General features: G+C 44.1%; 2 protein-coding genes across 51 annotated transcripts in view; one reads left to right on the plus strand and one right to left on the minus strand.

The window, feature by feature from the left end:
- LOC127045875 (5-beta-cholestane-3-alpha,7-alpha-diol 12-alpha-hydroxylase) overlaps nucleotides 1-16536 on the minus strand; it is a 331656-nt gene that overhangs the window by 14099 nt on the left and 301021 nt on the right. The gene's annotated exons all lie outside the window — the stretch shown is intronic.
- The window catches only part of OBSCN (obscurin, cytoskeletal calmodulin and titin-interacting RhoGEF), a 301886-nt gene that overhangs the window by 3497 nt on the left and 281853 nt on the right, over nucleotides 1-16536 (plus strand). For all 50 annotated transcript variants that reach the window (XM_050942340.1, XM_050942350.1, XM_050942329.1 and 47 more), the window contains exon 2: nucleotides 11602-12742. In XM_050942340.1, the coding sequence (XP_050798297.1) occupies nucleotides 11611-12742 (1132 nt within the window). In that variant the 5' untranslated portion in view covers nucleotides 11602-11610. The remainder of the gene's footprint in view (nucleotides 1-11601; nucleotides 12743-16536) is intronic.

The following is a 16536-nucleotide window of genomic DNA, read 5'->3' on the forward strand; positions in this document are numbered from 1 at the left end:
GCAAATAGGCAGCATGGAGGGTCTTTGGCCATCAGGAGGTGCCATTTTCTGGCAACACCTCTGGTTTTGGCTAACATTTTACCTTGCATAGTTAGAAATCCACCTCACGCCTGCCTAACATTTTTAAAGCTACTGGTTACAAATGTTCATAACATATACACAAATTTACCTCAGGATGAATTTTAATGGATATATAGTCCAGTCCTCATCACACCTCACAATCACATTTGTACCTGATCACTCTGATAGCGACTTTTTGGCAGGTCTCTGTTGAGTTCTGGGACAGACCTCGGGTCTCGTATGTGGTTGTCACATGGACTCTTTTAACTTTCCTTCCCTCAGTGTTTCCTCAGTTTTTCTGTGCTCTTCGCATGATGCAGACAAAGGCTAGGAATTTCAAAACGCCTCTGGTTTCAGAAGTACCTAGATTTTTGCTGGGATTTGCTCAGCAGATTCATAGATGTGAAGGCCAGAAGGTGATAACCTAATCCAGGGGTTGGCAACCTGTGGCATGCGTGCCAAAGGCAGCACGTGAGCTGATTTTTAGTTGCACTTTGCTGCCAGCCGGGGTCCTGGCTGCTGGCCCCACTCAGCCCACTGCCGGCCTGGATGAACAGAACCCCAGGCTGACAGCGGGCTGAGCGGGGCCGGCAGCTGGGACCCCGGCTGGCAGGCGCCGGTGGACAGAACCACAGACTGGAAGCGGGCTGAGCGGGGCCGGCAGCCGGGACCCCGGCTGGCAGGCGCCGGCGGACGGAACCCCAGACTGGCAGCAGGCTGAGCGGGGCCGGCAGCTGGGACCCCAGACTGGCAGCAGGCTGAGTGGCTCAGCTGACTGCCAGTCGGGGTTCCATCTGCCACCCCCACTGCAGGTCTGGGGTTCCATCCACCGGCTCCTGCCAGCCGGGGTCCCGGCCGCTGGCCCTGCTAACCCCGCTGCCAGTCTGGGGTTCTGTTCACCGGCCCCTGTAAATGTAAAATATATGACTGACACGCGAAACCTTAAATTACAGTAAATAAATGAAGACTTGGCACACCACTTCCCAAAGGTCGCTGACCCCTGACAAACCTCCTGTATGTGACAGGCCAGAGAATTGTATCTAGTGCCTCCTGTAGTGAAGCAATACCTTGTATTGTGCTCCTAACTCCCTTTTCGCATTCCCCACCCAACTTCTTTGATGCCAGTTTTGTCCCCTTTCCAATGGGTTACAGAGCAAGGCTGGGATGAAGTACATTTGCTAAAAAAAAACAAACCAAAAAAACCAAAGCCCAGAACTATTTTTTGTTTACTTATAGGCCTGATGCTGCCAGATGCTTAAGGCCTCCTGCAAAGTCAATGGGAGTTGAGGGTGCTTACCAATTTATTGGACTGGGCCCTGAATTAGCATAGATGCACGTAGCCCCATACATCTTTTTTGTATATATTTATTAAGCTTTTCAATCTTTTTTCTTATAACAAACCAGACAAAGTCTAGGTGCCAACCTATACAAAAGATACAGAAATACGAGCTGCCAGAAACGGGAAAAGACCAAGATATTTTCACAATGCTTAGATTCCCATGTATTAATCATAATATTTCCAGCACACAGATTTTTATGGCACATATCACATAATTAAACAAAAAAAATCAAAGTTGAGGGGAAATGGTGGTGTATGGGAGGGTGCAGAAGAGACAAAGAGGAAAGGGGACATGGAGGGAGTGTGTGGATTTACCTCCTGTGTGGCTCAGTACAACCCCAGTGGTTAGGGTACTAGCTTTGGAGACCCAGGTTCAATTCGCTGCTTCACCACAGACTTCCTGTGTGATCTTGGGGGTTGGACTAAGTGACCTCCTGAGGTCTCTTCCAACCCTCATTTTCTATGATTCTAAGTAATATAATCGCTCTGAGCCTCAGTTTCCCTACCACACAGGCATGTTGTGATGATAAAGACATTAGCAATTGTGAAGTACTTTGAGAACTATGGTTGAAAAGAGCTGTGTGTCATTTTATTATTATCAGAAAGTAATGTCCTCTCATGAAGATTTTACTCTTGGGAAGAGTAAAGGCGGAGATAAGGAATGGAATGAGGAAGACCTGGCTTGTCATGTTGTACCTTTAAAGAAAGATTAGGGAAAGGCCATGGATTGATTCATTTGTTGTTTTAATTAATGAGTCTACGCACTAGTTTGTGTTGCCCCAGTGTAGTGGTCCATATAGCTAGGCATTGTGCTATTTAGTAACAACAGATCAGTTGAGTCGTCTCAGGGGATAACTTATTATGATCAATCAGGGCCCTGTGCCTGCATAAAGAAACCCACTGCCTTAACAGCAAAGCATCCGTAGCCCTCTTGTTCAGCAGCGTCTCTTTCCAGGAGCACTTTAAACCCTCTTGCTCCGTGACCTGTACTGGCTGCTGACTGGTTCCCAAATTGATTCTGAGATAGGGGATTTGATCTGAAAAACCTGAGGCCTGCCTAAGAGGCCCCCTACTCTTCCTGTGACACCCTGCCTCAGTGGCTATCAGCAAGGTTGCCTGAGGTGATGCTCCTTGGTAGAAGAGAGAGGAAGTGGTTGGCAGGGCAATCTCTGTTAGGGCTCTGGACTTTTTCAACTCACTTCCTCCTGAGGGAAATTCTGACCCCTTTGAAGTCACTGGGAGTTTTGCCATTGATGTCAACTGGACCAGGAACTCACCCCAGGTCTGGAACTGCCCACGTTTGTTACCCTACAGAGTGTGCTAAAAGACCTACCCTTTCTCCCTTGCTTTCGTGGAAAGGGGTGTGGGGTAGGGAGGGGTAGCAGTGGGGTAGGGACTCGAGGAGGTGGATTAGTTGTGGTTAGATTTATGATGTTGCTGAGATACTTGATTTCACTGGGGCTAATTGATGGGTCTGTTTCACTTTCTTTCCTTATTTTTTTTTTAAGACAAGTGAATTCACAGCACCTATATTGCAGAGTAATGAAAATCCATATAAATGAATGAATGTATAAGTCCAATTGGACACATTAATGTGAAACCAGACTACCACTCTAGCCCTCAGTGCATTCGTAGATAGCAGTATGTAGGTGAAGACATGGACCCTCCCCTACATGCTGAACTGGGGAGGTGATATTGGATAGGTATGATCAATATTGTAAAATGTACAAGACAAACTGAAATGGGCATTTTACGCTGACTTCACTTGATGAAGTTTAGTTAAGGTCTCGTTCCATTAGTAGCATTGCCTATGAGACCTAGTGTGGTGCTTGTGGCATATTTATACCATGTTTGAACTTGGAAGAGTCTGCATCACTTTCTTTGTTCATTGATCTTTTTCATGGGTTGAGCTGTAGAAGAGACCACACTTGTTAACGCTGCATGGTCTGTATATACTGTCTTGTCTGCGTATCTATCTATCCATCATTTCTAAGATGCCTGCCATTGTGGTACAATATGCTGTCACCTGCTCATTTTAATGAGCAGCACTCTTTTTTATAGAAATGTTGCAAGCTGAGCAGGAGGCAAATGCCCAAGCCCAAGGCTAATACTTTCCAGAATGCCCCAATTTCATCTCTCTCTCTCCTCTCTTTATTTTGCTAGATGATATAGCAAATTTCATAGAAAATTTTCTTCAACATTTTTTGCTGAAAAAATGAAAACTGAATTTACTTTTTTATTTTATTTTAAAATTTTTATATATTTATTTACTTGTTTGGCATTGAGAGAGCAAACATGGAAGTGTTTGGGTTTAAAACTGAAAACCTTCTGTTTTTGGTGGCCAAAAACTGGAAAAAAAATTGTCAAGTCTCACCATGCAATTAGAGGCAGTGTTTTCAGGGTTGAATGCAGAGGTTGGAAAAATGCCTTACAACTTTCCAAATTTTCATTGAACATATACTCTATCTTATTCCCTTGATACTTTCTCCAAGGAGCTAAAGATATGGCCCTGGAAGCACTCTATGTACTAAAGTCAGATGGAGTGCTACACACTGAAAACCTCCTGGATCAAACCCTTCTGACTCCATCACATGCAGGTTCCTGAATGGAGTAACATGATGGAACATCCCCTGCTAATTTCTCTGCAACTGGTGATGTGTAGCACCCCACTGTAGACACAAGTATATTTGTATTCTCACAGCACCTAGGAGCCCTAGTCAGGGACCAGTGCTAGGTGCTGTAGAAACATAGAATCATAGAATATCAGGGTTGGAAGGGACCTCAGGAGATCATCTAGTCCAACTCCCTGCTCAAAGCAGGACCAATCCCCAAATTACCTCCTCAAGGATTGAACTCACAAGCCTGGGTTTAGCAGGCCAATGCTCAAACCACTGAGCTAGCCCTCCCCCCATAGGACAAAATGGCAGTCCCCATCCCAGAGAGCTGACAACCAAACAGATGTTTGCAAAAATTATATTTTGGTGACTGATTAAATCTCAAATATTCTAATTTGAAAAATGATAGATTTCAACTTTCACTCTTGGTAGCTCCAAAATGCCTTTGAATGATTTAAATCAATATTTAACTCTTTCAGTAAAAAACCACCATCTTTCACAAAACACTATATCTAGTGCATAAAATCAGCCTTTAGGATAGGGAAAATGTTAATTTTTAATACTTCATTTTCCCCCTGCTACTTTAAGTATTTTTCTCAATCTCTGGATTTCGTCTAGCTGACCTGATTGGTGAGCTGTCACCAGTGCATTAATGCAGTGCCCCACAGCATGTGCCTGGCATGCTGCTAAATTTCCCTGAAACTGTTTTTGTGAGAGCAATTTTCTTTTTGTAATAAATAGCCTGCCTGTCTGTCATCTGCATATATGTGTATTTATGCATGCAGTGTTATTGTAGCCATGAGAGCGACAAGGGTGGAGGGTGAAGTAATATCTTTTATTGGACCAACTTCTGTTGGTGAGAGACACAAGCTTTTGAGCTTAAGCCCTACCTGAGTGGGCTGAGGCCTGGTCTATGCTATGCTGTTAAACCGATTTTAACAGCATTAAATCGATTTAACGCTGCACCCGTCCACACTACACTGCTCTTTATATCGATTTTAAGGGCTCTTTAAATCGATTTCTGTACTCCTACAAAACGAGAGGAATAACGCTAAAATCGATATTACTATATCAGATTAGGGTTAGTGTGGACGCAAATCGACGTTATTGGCCTCATTATTTTACAGTAGCTACCCACAGGGCACCGCTCCAGAAATCGACGCTAGCCTCGGACCAGGGACGCACACTACCGAATTAATGTGCCTAGTGTGGACGCGCACAATCCACTTTATAATATCTGTTTTATAAAATCGGTTTAAGCTAATTCGAATTTATCCTGTAGTGTAGACGTAGCCTCAGACAAATCCTTGCAAAGGACAGCAGGTGGCTGCAATGGGGGAAGATGTTCAAGAAGAATCTCTCTGGGGATTGGTCCTGCTTTGAGCAGGGGGTGGGACTAGATGACCTCCTGGGGTCCCTTCCAACCCTGAGATTCTATGATTCTATAAACAAAGACTGCTAGGAATAAGCAGGCTCCAGTCGTGTCCTGGGATTTGAGACTAAGATTCCAGCTGGGAAGGGCTGGGAGTAGCCTACTAAGTCAGGAGAGATCCTGGGCAAGCAAGGGAAAGAGTGAAAGCTTTCCAGGCAAGGATGTCAGGGAGCAGGAAGCAAAATGTTAATTCAGGACTTGGAGTTATTGGCTGTGAATAAACTCACACTCCAGAAAGGGGTATTTTGACCTCAGAAAAGTGTGTGGAGTCTGTGTTAGGAGCTCTTCGAGGGAGAAATTATTAGCAGGACACCACAGACACACTCCTGGCCACAAGGTCGTGCTTGGGTAGTTGCCAACCCTGTTATAGCCCCTCACTACTGAGTGCTGCACAATCACAATTGGATTTTATCCTTTCAACACCCCTGGGAGGCAGGGAATTGCTATTATGCCCATTGTACAGATGAGGAACTGAGGCCCAGAGAGATTAGGTGACTCATCCAACGTCACACGGGAAGTCTGTGGCTGAACAGGGAATGGAACTCAAATCTCCTGATTGCTCAGTCCTTCCTTCCTGCCACAGTGACAGGCACTACAGAAACTTATCTGAAATAATAAAGACAGTCTGTAGACTTGAATGTGTGAATCCTGCCCTGATAGTGGTGATAGAGAAAGGACAGTTCAGAATGATGGATCATAGAATCATAGAAGATTAGGGTTGGAGGAGACCTCAGGAGGTCATTTAGTCCAACCCCTGCTCAAGGCAGGACCAACCCCAACTAAATCATCCCAGCCAGGGCTTTGTCAAACCGGGCCTTAAAAACCTCTAAGGATGGAGATTCCACCACCTCCCTAGGCAACCCATTCCAGTGCTTCACCACCCTCCTAGTGAAAAAGTGTTTCCTAATATCCAACCTAAACCTCCCCCACTGCAACTTGAGACCATTGCTCCTTGTTCTGTCATCTGCCTGCTACCATTGAGATCAGCTGAGCTCCATTCTCTTTGGAACCCCCCCCTTCAGGTAGTTGAAGGCTGCTATCAAATCCCCCCTCACTCTTCTCTTCTGCAGACTAAATAAGCCCAGTTCCTGCTCCAGCCCCCTAATCATTTTTGTTGCCCTCCGCTGGATTCTCTCCAATCTGACCACATCCTTTCTGTAGTGGGAGGCCCCAAACTGGACGCAATACTCCAGATGTGGCCTCACCAGTGTTGAATAGAGGGGAATAATCACTTCCCTCGATCTGCTGGCAATGCTGCTATTGATGCAGCCCAAGATGTCGTTAGCCTTCTTGGCAACAAGGGCACCCTGTTGACTCATATCCAGCTTCTCATCCACTGTAATCCCCACATCGTTTTCTGGAGAACTGCTGCTTAGGTAGTTGGTCCCCAGCCTGTAACAGTCCATGGGATTCTTCTGTCCTAAGTGCAGGACTCTGCACTTGTTCCTGTTGAACTTCATTAGATTTCTTTTAGCCCAAATGTCCAATTTGTCTAGGTCCCTCTGGATCCTATCCCTACCCTCCAGCATATCTACCTCTCCCCCCAGCTCAGTGTCATCCACGAACTTGCTGAGGGTGCAATCCATCCCATCATCCAGATCATTAATAAAGATGTTGAACAAAACCGGCCCCAGAACACTCCACTTGATACCAGTTGCCAACTAGACATCAAGCTGTTGATCATTACCCATTGAGCCCAACGATCTAGCCAGCTTTCTATCCACCTTATAGTCCATTCATCCAATCCATACTTTTTTAACTTACTGGCAAGAATAAAGTCAAGATATATCACATCCACTGCTTTCCCCATATCCACAGCGCCAGTTGTTTCATCATAGAAGGCAATCAAGTTGCTCAGGCATGACTTGCCCGTCGTGAATCCATGTTGACTATTCCTGATCACATTCCTCTCCTCCAAGTGCTTCAAAATGGATTCCTTGAGGACATGCTCCACGATTTTTCCAGGGACTGAGGTGAGACTGAGTGGTCCGTAGTTCCCCAGATTCTCCTTCTTCCTTTTTTTTTAAAGATGGGCACTACATTAGCCTTTTTCCAATCGTCTGAGACCTCCCCGATTGCTATTGTCTTCAGTGAGCTCTGGATTGCCCCCAGAGTGCATATGTACATCTTTTAACTACTGCTGTAATTTCCCTACTTGTAGTTATACAAGTATTTATGATAAATGTATTTTAAAGATTAAAAAATAATGTGGTGAAGGAGTTGAATTTCATAGTAGCCACAGGGTGCGCTAAAGATACTTGCAGAAACCTACGAGCCAATGTGGGACATGGTCCTGTATGTTTACTTTAGACAAGCAATGTTTCTTGACGCTGCATTTCTCCCTATCTCAGGAGGGAAGTGTAAGTGGGTTTCTAAAGTCAGTATAAAGCCTATGAAGTCTGTGGTAGTAGCTTTAGGGTTCACTTCTCTTCAGACTGCAGCCACGAGGGGGCTGTCATGCACACAGGAACTGGTCCAACATTCTGTCTAGCACAAGGGTTCCCGAACTTTAACAACGTGTGAACCCCTTTCACTAAAATGTCAAGCCTTGCGAACCACCTCCTAAAAATGAATATTTCCAGAGATTTTCTCCTTTACCTGAGTATAAATGATAAAAGCAGTGATCATGGAAATATAAAAAAAATATGACATGCTTATTATACACTATTTATTATTACATAGTATTTTTATTACCTTATGAAAATGGCAACACTCTTCCCAGGTCTCACTTTCGTAGCTTGTATCAAGGCGCCTGTGTTTCATCAAGGAGTATCAGATGAGAAACAGCATGAAGGTATTTAAGAAGCCAACTCAAATAATTCCTCCTACACAAGCATTCAGGTCTTGAGTAGTCCAGGCAAACAATGCACAGCACACATTACAACAAAGCTAAACTTGTTCTTCATAATAATTTTAAAAACAGTACTAGCTGCCTATTTAATTTTAAAAACAACAAAAAATATTCACCTCCTTTTCTATTTCTTATAAGGAGTCTTGAAGTTTAAATCTCCTTAGTGTGATAGATTATGCTTGCTTTGATCTGCTTAGCTCTTGGAAGTCCAGGGGCTCCGGGCTGTTGGCCCCATGCTGCCCAGGGTCCCTATAGACAGCTCTGGCTGCCATTAGGGAATTTTTCCTCAAGAACTCCCTATAACATTTAGGGAACCCCCAGGGGTTCACGAACCCCAGTTTGGGAACCACTGGTCTAGCAGAAAGCAGTGGTGGTGAGGAAATGCATTTTTTCCCCTTGAAAATTTTCTGTAAAAATGTTTTCATTTTCATAGAAAATTTTCTTCAACATTTTTTGTTGAAAAAATGAAAACTGAAGGTACTTTTTAAATTTTATTTTAAAATTTTTATATATTTATTTCCTTCTTTGACACTGAGAGAGCAAACATGGAAGTGTTTGGGTTTAAAACGGAAAACCTTCTGTTTTTGGTGGCCAAAAACTGGAAAAAAAATTGGTTTGGGGAATTTGGATTTTTTTTTAATGAAAGCCTGAACATTTTCAGCAAAAAAGGAATTTTTTTTCCTCACAATAAATTCTGTTTTGTCAAAAAGCCATTTTCTGTCAAATGTTAAGTTTCCAATGAGCTTGAAAAGTGACACATTGCAGGAAGGAAGAGAAAATAATGTTTTATTAATGAATAATGTGTATGAAAGGAAGATGACATTAATTATTTGGTCCAGGTGGGCTTCTAAGGCCTTCCCAAATTTTCACGGATAGCTTTATTATTTCCCCATTCAAAAATAATCATAGTAAATACATTAATACAATTGCTGCAATTGTGAATTTACATATATCCAATGATTTCCTAGCACTTTACCAACATTTAATTGCATTTGGGAGGCTGGTGTTTTGATCTCCAACTGGGGAAACAGATACTGATGATACATTTTTATTTGTAAGCATTATTTGTACTATAGTGATGCTAGATGCTGTGCAAACACATTGTGAGAGTGATGAGTTTACAGTCTTAATAGCTAAGGCAGACAAAGGGTGGAAGGGGAAACTGAGGCACACAGCGCCAAAGTGACTTGTTCAAGGTCACGCAGCAGGCCAGTGGCAGAGCTGGGAATAGAATCCAGGAGTCCTGATTCCTTGCTCAGAAAGTTTTGCTGAGTTTGGAACTGATGTCAACATTGAAATATGAGTCAGAGGAGAGAAGGGGAAGAAAGCAGCTGTAGAAATGATGAATCTTTCTCTCGAGACTAAAGCAGATTTTTAGGCTTGGTTCTACTGATTTCCAATGTGTGTGTGTGGGGGAATCCTGAGCGCATTTGTCATTGGGTGATTTGGTGGGTGGGTTGATGGCAGGCGGGGAAGCCAAACTGCTGCAGGATTATAGAGGATATTTCTGTCCCACTGACTGCCTAATGTTTCCTTTCGGAGTTATTGAGACGAACAGCAGTCCACCATGCCAGTCATTGAACTGCTTTGTGTGGGAAGCTGAAGGTAAAAAAAATCAAGGACATAAAAAGATTGGCAATTATCACTAATTAGAGGCCTCAAAGATAGCTCAATGGGTATTAGAATCCCCAACAGGGAAGGGTTCTTTGGCATGATAGGACCGAGTAGATACAGTAGCATACTGAATTGGGACTGACAGCGATTAAGTGCTTCAAATCATTTCAGGGGGTCTTCCCAAGAATCCAATAGCTGGCAAGCTTGTTCTTTATACTGAGTGCTAATCATGTTCCCAGTGGAGTTTTGCTCTTGTCAGCCATTAGATAGCTCTGTAGCCCTCCCTGTATTTGCTAGCCAAATCCATGAAGGAAGCTCCTTCACTTGTTCTCACTTAGGAAAAAGAGATTCCACCCAGCAGCAGAAAAACAACCAGCCAGGAATCCATGTCAGGGTTAGTAAAGAAATGTGTGGAGACTCCCAAGGGGACACGTTGTGCTGTGCGGAATCCTTTGGGAAGTTCAAATGGGTTAATATCTGTAACGTTCCTCTTCAGTCCTGCAGAGGTGTATATGTGAACACTACATTAATGATTAGCACCGCTAATTGCTTTTAACTTTCTCAAGACAAGGCAATGTCAGAATTGTCCTGACCTTCAGTTCCAAGCAGTACTTCAGTTATTTTCTCTTTGCTGATCTGTCTTTGAACTGCTGGGAGCTATTGCGCAGCAAGCATTTAAGGCAGCACAAAGTAGGCAGGCAACAAATGAGAAATCTTTCCGAGAGCTTTCAGCCAAACTTTTTTGGAGGAGCCTGACACCCATTTGGATTCAAACTTGCAGTCACCTTTGGAAATGCTCAAGCCATTATTCTGCATTTTCTACAGGAGGTGCAAATGGCTGCCACTCACTAGCTGTCCTCAGTGAGATATTAGCCAGAGTTAAATGGTTGTCTTAAATAGCAGTTGGGGAATAAAGAGGATAATACCAATAATACACTAGGCTTGTCTGTCTGTCCTCCTAAACACTGTCCTCTGCTGGGTGGAATGTCCTTCTCAGGCCCATGCTAGTCCATGAACGAGATGTTCTCTGCTGCCCACAGAGGACAAAACATGTGGAAGGGGAGGGAGAGGGACATAGAATGGATAAAGAGAAAAGCAGAGCAAGGTGGGAATGAAGAGGATAAAAAGAGATGAAGGGGAAATGTTGATGAAAGGATAGAAGGAGAACAAGTTGAGCGATGCAAAGGTGGGTGTGAAGAGAAGAGAGTGCGCGAAGAAGTATTCTTAATGTCACATTCCCACCAGTCCATAAATATTTCATGGGTATCTGATGGTCCTTGGTAAAAAAACAGTCCATAAATTATAACCCATTAGTGATGCTTTGTTTTGCTAGTGCATAGATTCTAAGGCCAGAAGGGCCATTACAATCATCTAGTCTGACCTCCTACACAACACAGGCCCCTGAATTTCACATACTAGTTCCTGTGGTAGAGGGAATCACTTGTCCTTTTTACATAAGTGATTAATACTGTTGAGCCCAAATTGAATTGTCCATAAAAGACCTGTAATGTCCCTAAAATATGCTGACTGATGACGCAAAATCAGTGGTGGAAATGCAGTGGACTGATAGCTATTGGTCATCTTGTTGCTGTATGTGATAAGTATGTTGGTATCAATATATACAGACAAAGCAGACACTGTGTGCAAACACATGTATATCAGCTTTCTCTTGGTCCTTCTGTTTTCCTAGGAAACCAAGATGGATTACAGTTCCTTCAGTGGAGCCCCAAGGTTCCTGACTCGGCCTAAGGCCTTCATGGTGTCCGTGGGGAAGGATGTCACCCTGAGCTGCCAGATTGTGGGAAACCCCATCCCACTGGTGAGCTGGGAAAAGGATAAGCTTCCGATCCAGTCAGGGGGAAGGTTTAAAATGGTGGAAGATGGTGATCTGTACCGGCTAACAATTTATGACCTGAGCTTAGAGGACAGTGGTCAGTATATCTGCAGGGCTAAGAACACCATTGGGGAAGCTTTCACTGCTGTCAGTATCAAAGTTGGGGAGGAGACGACGGTGACAGAATCGGCCCCTTACTTCATCCAGAAACCCTCCTCCATCAGAGTGACCCTGGGAGACGATGTTACGTTCAAATGTAAAGTTCAGGGCAGCCCACCTCTCTCTGTGAACTGGGAGAAAGATGGAAGGCACATAAGGGAATGGTCTGACTCCAACCGCTTCCAGATTGAGTCCCTCGGAGAGTCAAATGCTCTCAAGATCCAGTGCGCTCAGTTGGGGGACAGTGGGATATACATGTGTCGGGCGGAGAACCCCGTTGGCTCTGCCAGTGCTACCGCCACCCTGGTGGTGGACACACATGGTTCTTACAGTCCAAGCAGCAGCCATCTAGACACAGGCTATGGCAAGACTGCCTCCTTGCTGTCTCATTTGCAAAAGAGGCGCGAGGAAATCAGGAAGATGGACACATCCATGGTCACAGCCGCTGATTCCATGGCTACCCCACTGTACTCCACTACAGAGGGACTGTCTGGTATTGGTCTCAGGCTTTCTCTGGATTACGAGAGGGCTGCTAGCCTCACCGCCAAATCAGCCCGCAATGCCACCTTCGGGGTGTTGACGCGTACCTTCAACGTGACGGAGGGGAAGCATGCCAAGCTGAGTTGTTATGTGACAGGAGAGCCCAAGCCGGAGATCGTGTGGAAGAAGGATGGCAAGGTAATTACAGAGGGGCGCCGGCACATTGTGTACGAGGATGAACAGGAGAACTTCGTGCTGAAGATCCTTTTCTGCAAGCAGGTCGATAATGGGCTTTACACCTGCACAGCCTCCAACCTGGTGGGACAGACCTACAGCTCCGTGCTGGTGACTGTCAGAGGTGAGCGGTTATGTTTACTTATCCACTGGGCCCTGTTCCTACTCTTTGTCATCAGTGGGGATGTGAACAAGGGGGGAGGTGGTTCAGTGACAGGAGAACTTGTAATGTCTCTAGTTTTTACTCCTTTTGGTTTATTCAAGTCTGAAACACAACTGTTTCCAAATGGCTACAGAGGGAATTCCTTCCATCCAAGTCCTCTCAGTCTATCCTGGACTCCCTAAAGCTCTGGCTCCCTCCTAGGTCTCTCTTCTCAATGGAGCCATCTCTCACCATTACCTTCTATTCCTGCCCTTTTCCCAGCATGCTTTGCTGTAGGCCCTACAAGTCCCACGTGCCCCTGGAACTACCATCCCCAGAATGCCTTTGTTCTGGACAGAAGCCTGGAACAGGGCAGAGATGGACCTGGGAACTCCCTTCAAAGGCCAGCAAACCCTGCTTGACAGTCTTTCCATTGACTCCAGTGGAAATGGAATGAGATTCTGGTAGAAGAGTGTGACAAATACTAAATAAACTCCTCCATAAAGGAAATTTTCTTACTCAGTTTTGAATTTTTAAACAGTTCTCTCATTATGCAAAATTTCAGAGTATCCTATTTGCACTCTAAAATGTATCTGTGAAAAATGAATTTACATATGAGAATTTTACTTTGAATTTTTTTAATGCAAACATAATAATTTCATGGAAAAAGGTTTCTAGCTGGAAAAATGACCTGGAACAATAGAACAGATTTCTGTATTAAGTTACGTGACAGTTTTTCAGCACATTCTCTATTATCTTTAATACTGTACAGGATTCTAATACAAGTGCATTTTGCAAATCGGCATTTGAAAAGATACTGTATGCAGCATTGCTAACCCTAAGTATTCAAAAATCATGAGTAAGGCTCCAAAAATAACGAGATTTTTAAAAAATAATAACTTGGGTTCTTTTTATTTACCCGCTGTGGGTTGGGGTGGGTTGTTTTGGTTTTTTTAAGTCTTTATGGTTCATGTTTTCAAGTTTTTCTTTGCAGCCATGAAGATTGGAAACATACTTTTTAAAAAAAATGTAAGCAGAGGGTCTAATATAATCACATGATTGCAGGAGCTGGGGCTTTCAGGAAAGCAGCAAATAGAGCAAGGCACACAATAAAATCACAAGAATTAACAATACAATACATTTGCTTGAATGAAGACTGAATAAGGTTTTTGTGTTCTCTACCCAGTGTCCTTTAATAGCCTCAATTTACTTTTTTCAGCCTCCAGTTTTTCCCAGGTTTTAGCGCCATCCCCCGCCCCTAGCTTATGGCCTGGGGTCACAGCCACTGTCTTTCTGGTCAGGGAAAATCCAAGGGACTCATCTCCAGAGTCCATTGCTGCTGCTCCATATGGGGCCCACTCCTGCTCCCATGGAGCTCCATGGCAAACCTCCCTTTCACTGTGATGGGAGGAGACCCCGGATGCTCAGTCCTATGAGGCGCTAAGTGATGTCCAGAACGTCCTCGGATCCTGTTGATTTCAGTGAGGGCGCTTGGCCTCTCCCAGGAGGTGACCAGCACCTCACAGGATGGGACTCAGGACCTGGCCATTGTGCAGGGGCTCAATTTGGGCGTGCAAGGAAACCCCTGCCTTGGGTATCCATCCCACAAGGCCAGGCATAATACCAAAGCCCCTGAATACAGGGATGACTTCCACTGGAAAATTAAGCTAAAGGCCAAATTCCAGCCCACACAATAGCAGCCTGCCGTTCACATGCCCAGTGCACGGCTCACCTTGTCTTCCACAGAGGGTTCACTGGGAAATGCCTCCTCCTGCAAGGGCTTGGCTGGAAGCCAGTCTGCTCACCTGTTTCGGACACTGGAACATACAGTCATGGAAGCTTGCTTCAATCCAATAGCTGTCCGATGGCCAGCCTCTGTCGCATTCTGGGTCGACAGGCGTCCTCACAAATGATAGGGCCGCATCACTGGGTCCTTTGCAAGCAGATTCAGCGGAGGGGCCAAAGCCTGAATGGGCCTAGAGGCCCATTTTGCTCTTTCACCCCTAGAACCAGTCTCTCCCAGTCAGAGGTGTGACGTTGGGGCAGCTAGCCCTGTTCCTGCCCATGCTGTACCCGTTATGTGGGCTAAACAGGTGACTGCTGTCTCCAGGGATATCAAACTGAGCACTCTTACCAGCACTCAATTCACTGAAAAATGAATGCAATTGAGTGAGTTCCCCTTGAGGAGGAAAGCAGGAGACAGGCCTCAAAATATCAAACTCTCTTTATAAACCTAGAAGGAAATATGCCCTTCTGATTTTATTGCAAATTCTCCTAAACCAGAAGTTCCAGGCCACACAGACAGAGATCCTACACTTTTCCCTTAGCAAATGGATAGTTATTTTTATGCAATTTTGCAAATTTTATCCTCCCCTTTTTTAATTTTTCTGTTGTGAAATGTTGATGAAATCTGCTCGCATTTTTTTTACACTGAAATATACCAGAAATGCAAATCCCTCGCGTTTTTGAAGCAAGCCAAAAATAGGATAATTTTAACTTAAAAAAAAAAGGAAGAAAAGAAACCGGTTAGGCAGTTCAGCCCATTTTTCTGTCCATGTCTTGTGTCTGTGTTGTGGGGGCAAGGGGGTGGGGAGGAGAATGGGGAGCCAATACATCCAAGTAGTTTTGCACTTTTGCTGTCTGTATATTTTAACTGTTTAGTGTTTAGGACTTGACTTGATCCCTTAGGCCTCATTCCTGCAATATGAGCCAAACAGGTTCTGCCAAGCAGATCATATTGAAGGTTCTTGGCCTTATTATTTGGAGTCAGTTGGAAAATTTTCAAAAAATCAAAATTTTGACCAACAGCCCCTCCCCAAAGAACAATTCTTATATATAGAGAGAGTGGGTTTCTCCCCATTATTCAATCATCATTGCACATTTATCTGTCATATAACTGGCCACATATTTGGAATCTGTTGGGCATTTAAACAGAAGCTAAGGGATGGAGCATCACAAGCTGGAAATATTGCACATTGTTACATACAGCTGCCCTGCCACACTAACCTGCTAATAGACTTGACACCCACTGGTGCCCCTCTTCGAGGATGTTAGCAGCTGTGTGGATTACTGTTGACCATTTCTATCTGAGGATGATCAAAATGTGGGTACAGAGCTAGGGGTAACAAACACTGCCCTCTAGGGGCTGATACAAAGCCCATTGAATTCAGTGGAAAGACACCGAGTGACTTCAATGGGTTTTGGATCAGGCCCTGTATCCATTGCCCATATACCTCATCTTACGTTATTTTGGATTGAAGGAAAGAATGTGATCCAGTAGATTTAAAAAAAAAAAGAAAACATTTATAGGTTGTGTTATGATTTATTATCAGAGATAATAAAGGAAATAAAATCTACAGCGTGTAAAAGGGTTAGACTAGATGACCCTTGTGGTCCCTTCTAACCCTATGGTTTTATGATTCCATGATGCATTCTCTGGTGAATGGGGAAAGACTTAGATATGCTGGAAAACATCTAGAAATAGCATTATTGAAAAGGGTTTGAGAATGGTGTCAGTCTTATCGGTTCCTTCTGGAAACTCTAGCATTAGTCCCTGTGACATGGAGAGTATGCAACTGCCAAATCCCTGATCATAGCCCCAGCGGAAAATATTAGTTATCAGTGTTCATTGTCAAGCAACGCAAATGAGTCAGAGAGCTAAAGTGGAAATGTTTATGGTTTGTGTCTTTCTTCCAGTTACTCTCTTCAGGCTTTCTGATCTATGATGGAATGAATGGAAAATGTGTGTGTGTGAGGGTTATAATTAAGTTTTGGAT

The sequence above is a fragment of the Gopherus flavomarginatus genome, chromosome 2 (assembly GCF_025201925.1).
Source record: "Gopherus flavomarginatus isolate rGopFla2 chromosome 2, rGopFla2.mat.asm, whole genome shotgun sequence".
In the NCBI taxonomy this organism is placed as follows: domain Eukaryota; kingdom Metazoa; phylum Chordata; order Testudines; family Testudinidae; genus Gopherus; species Gopherus flavomarginatus.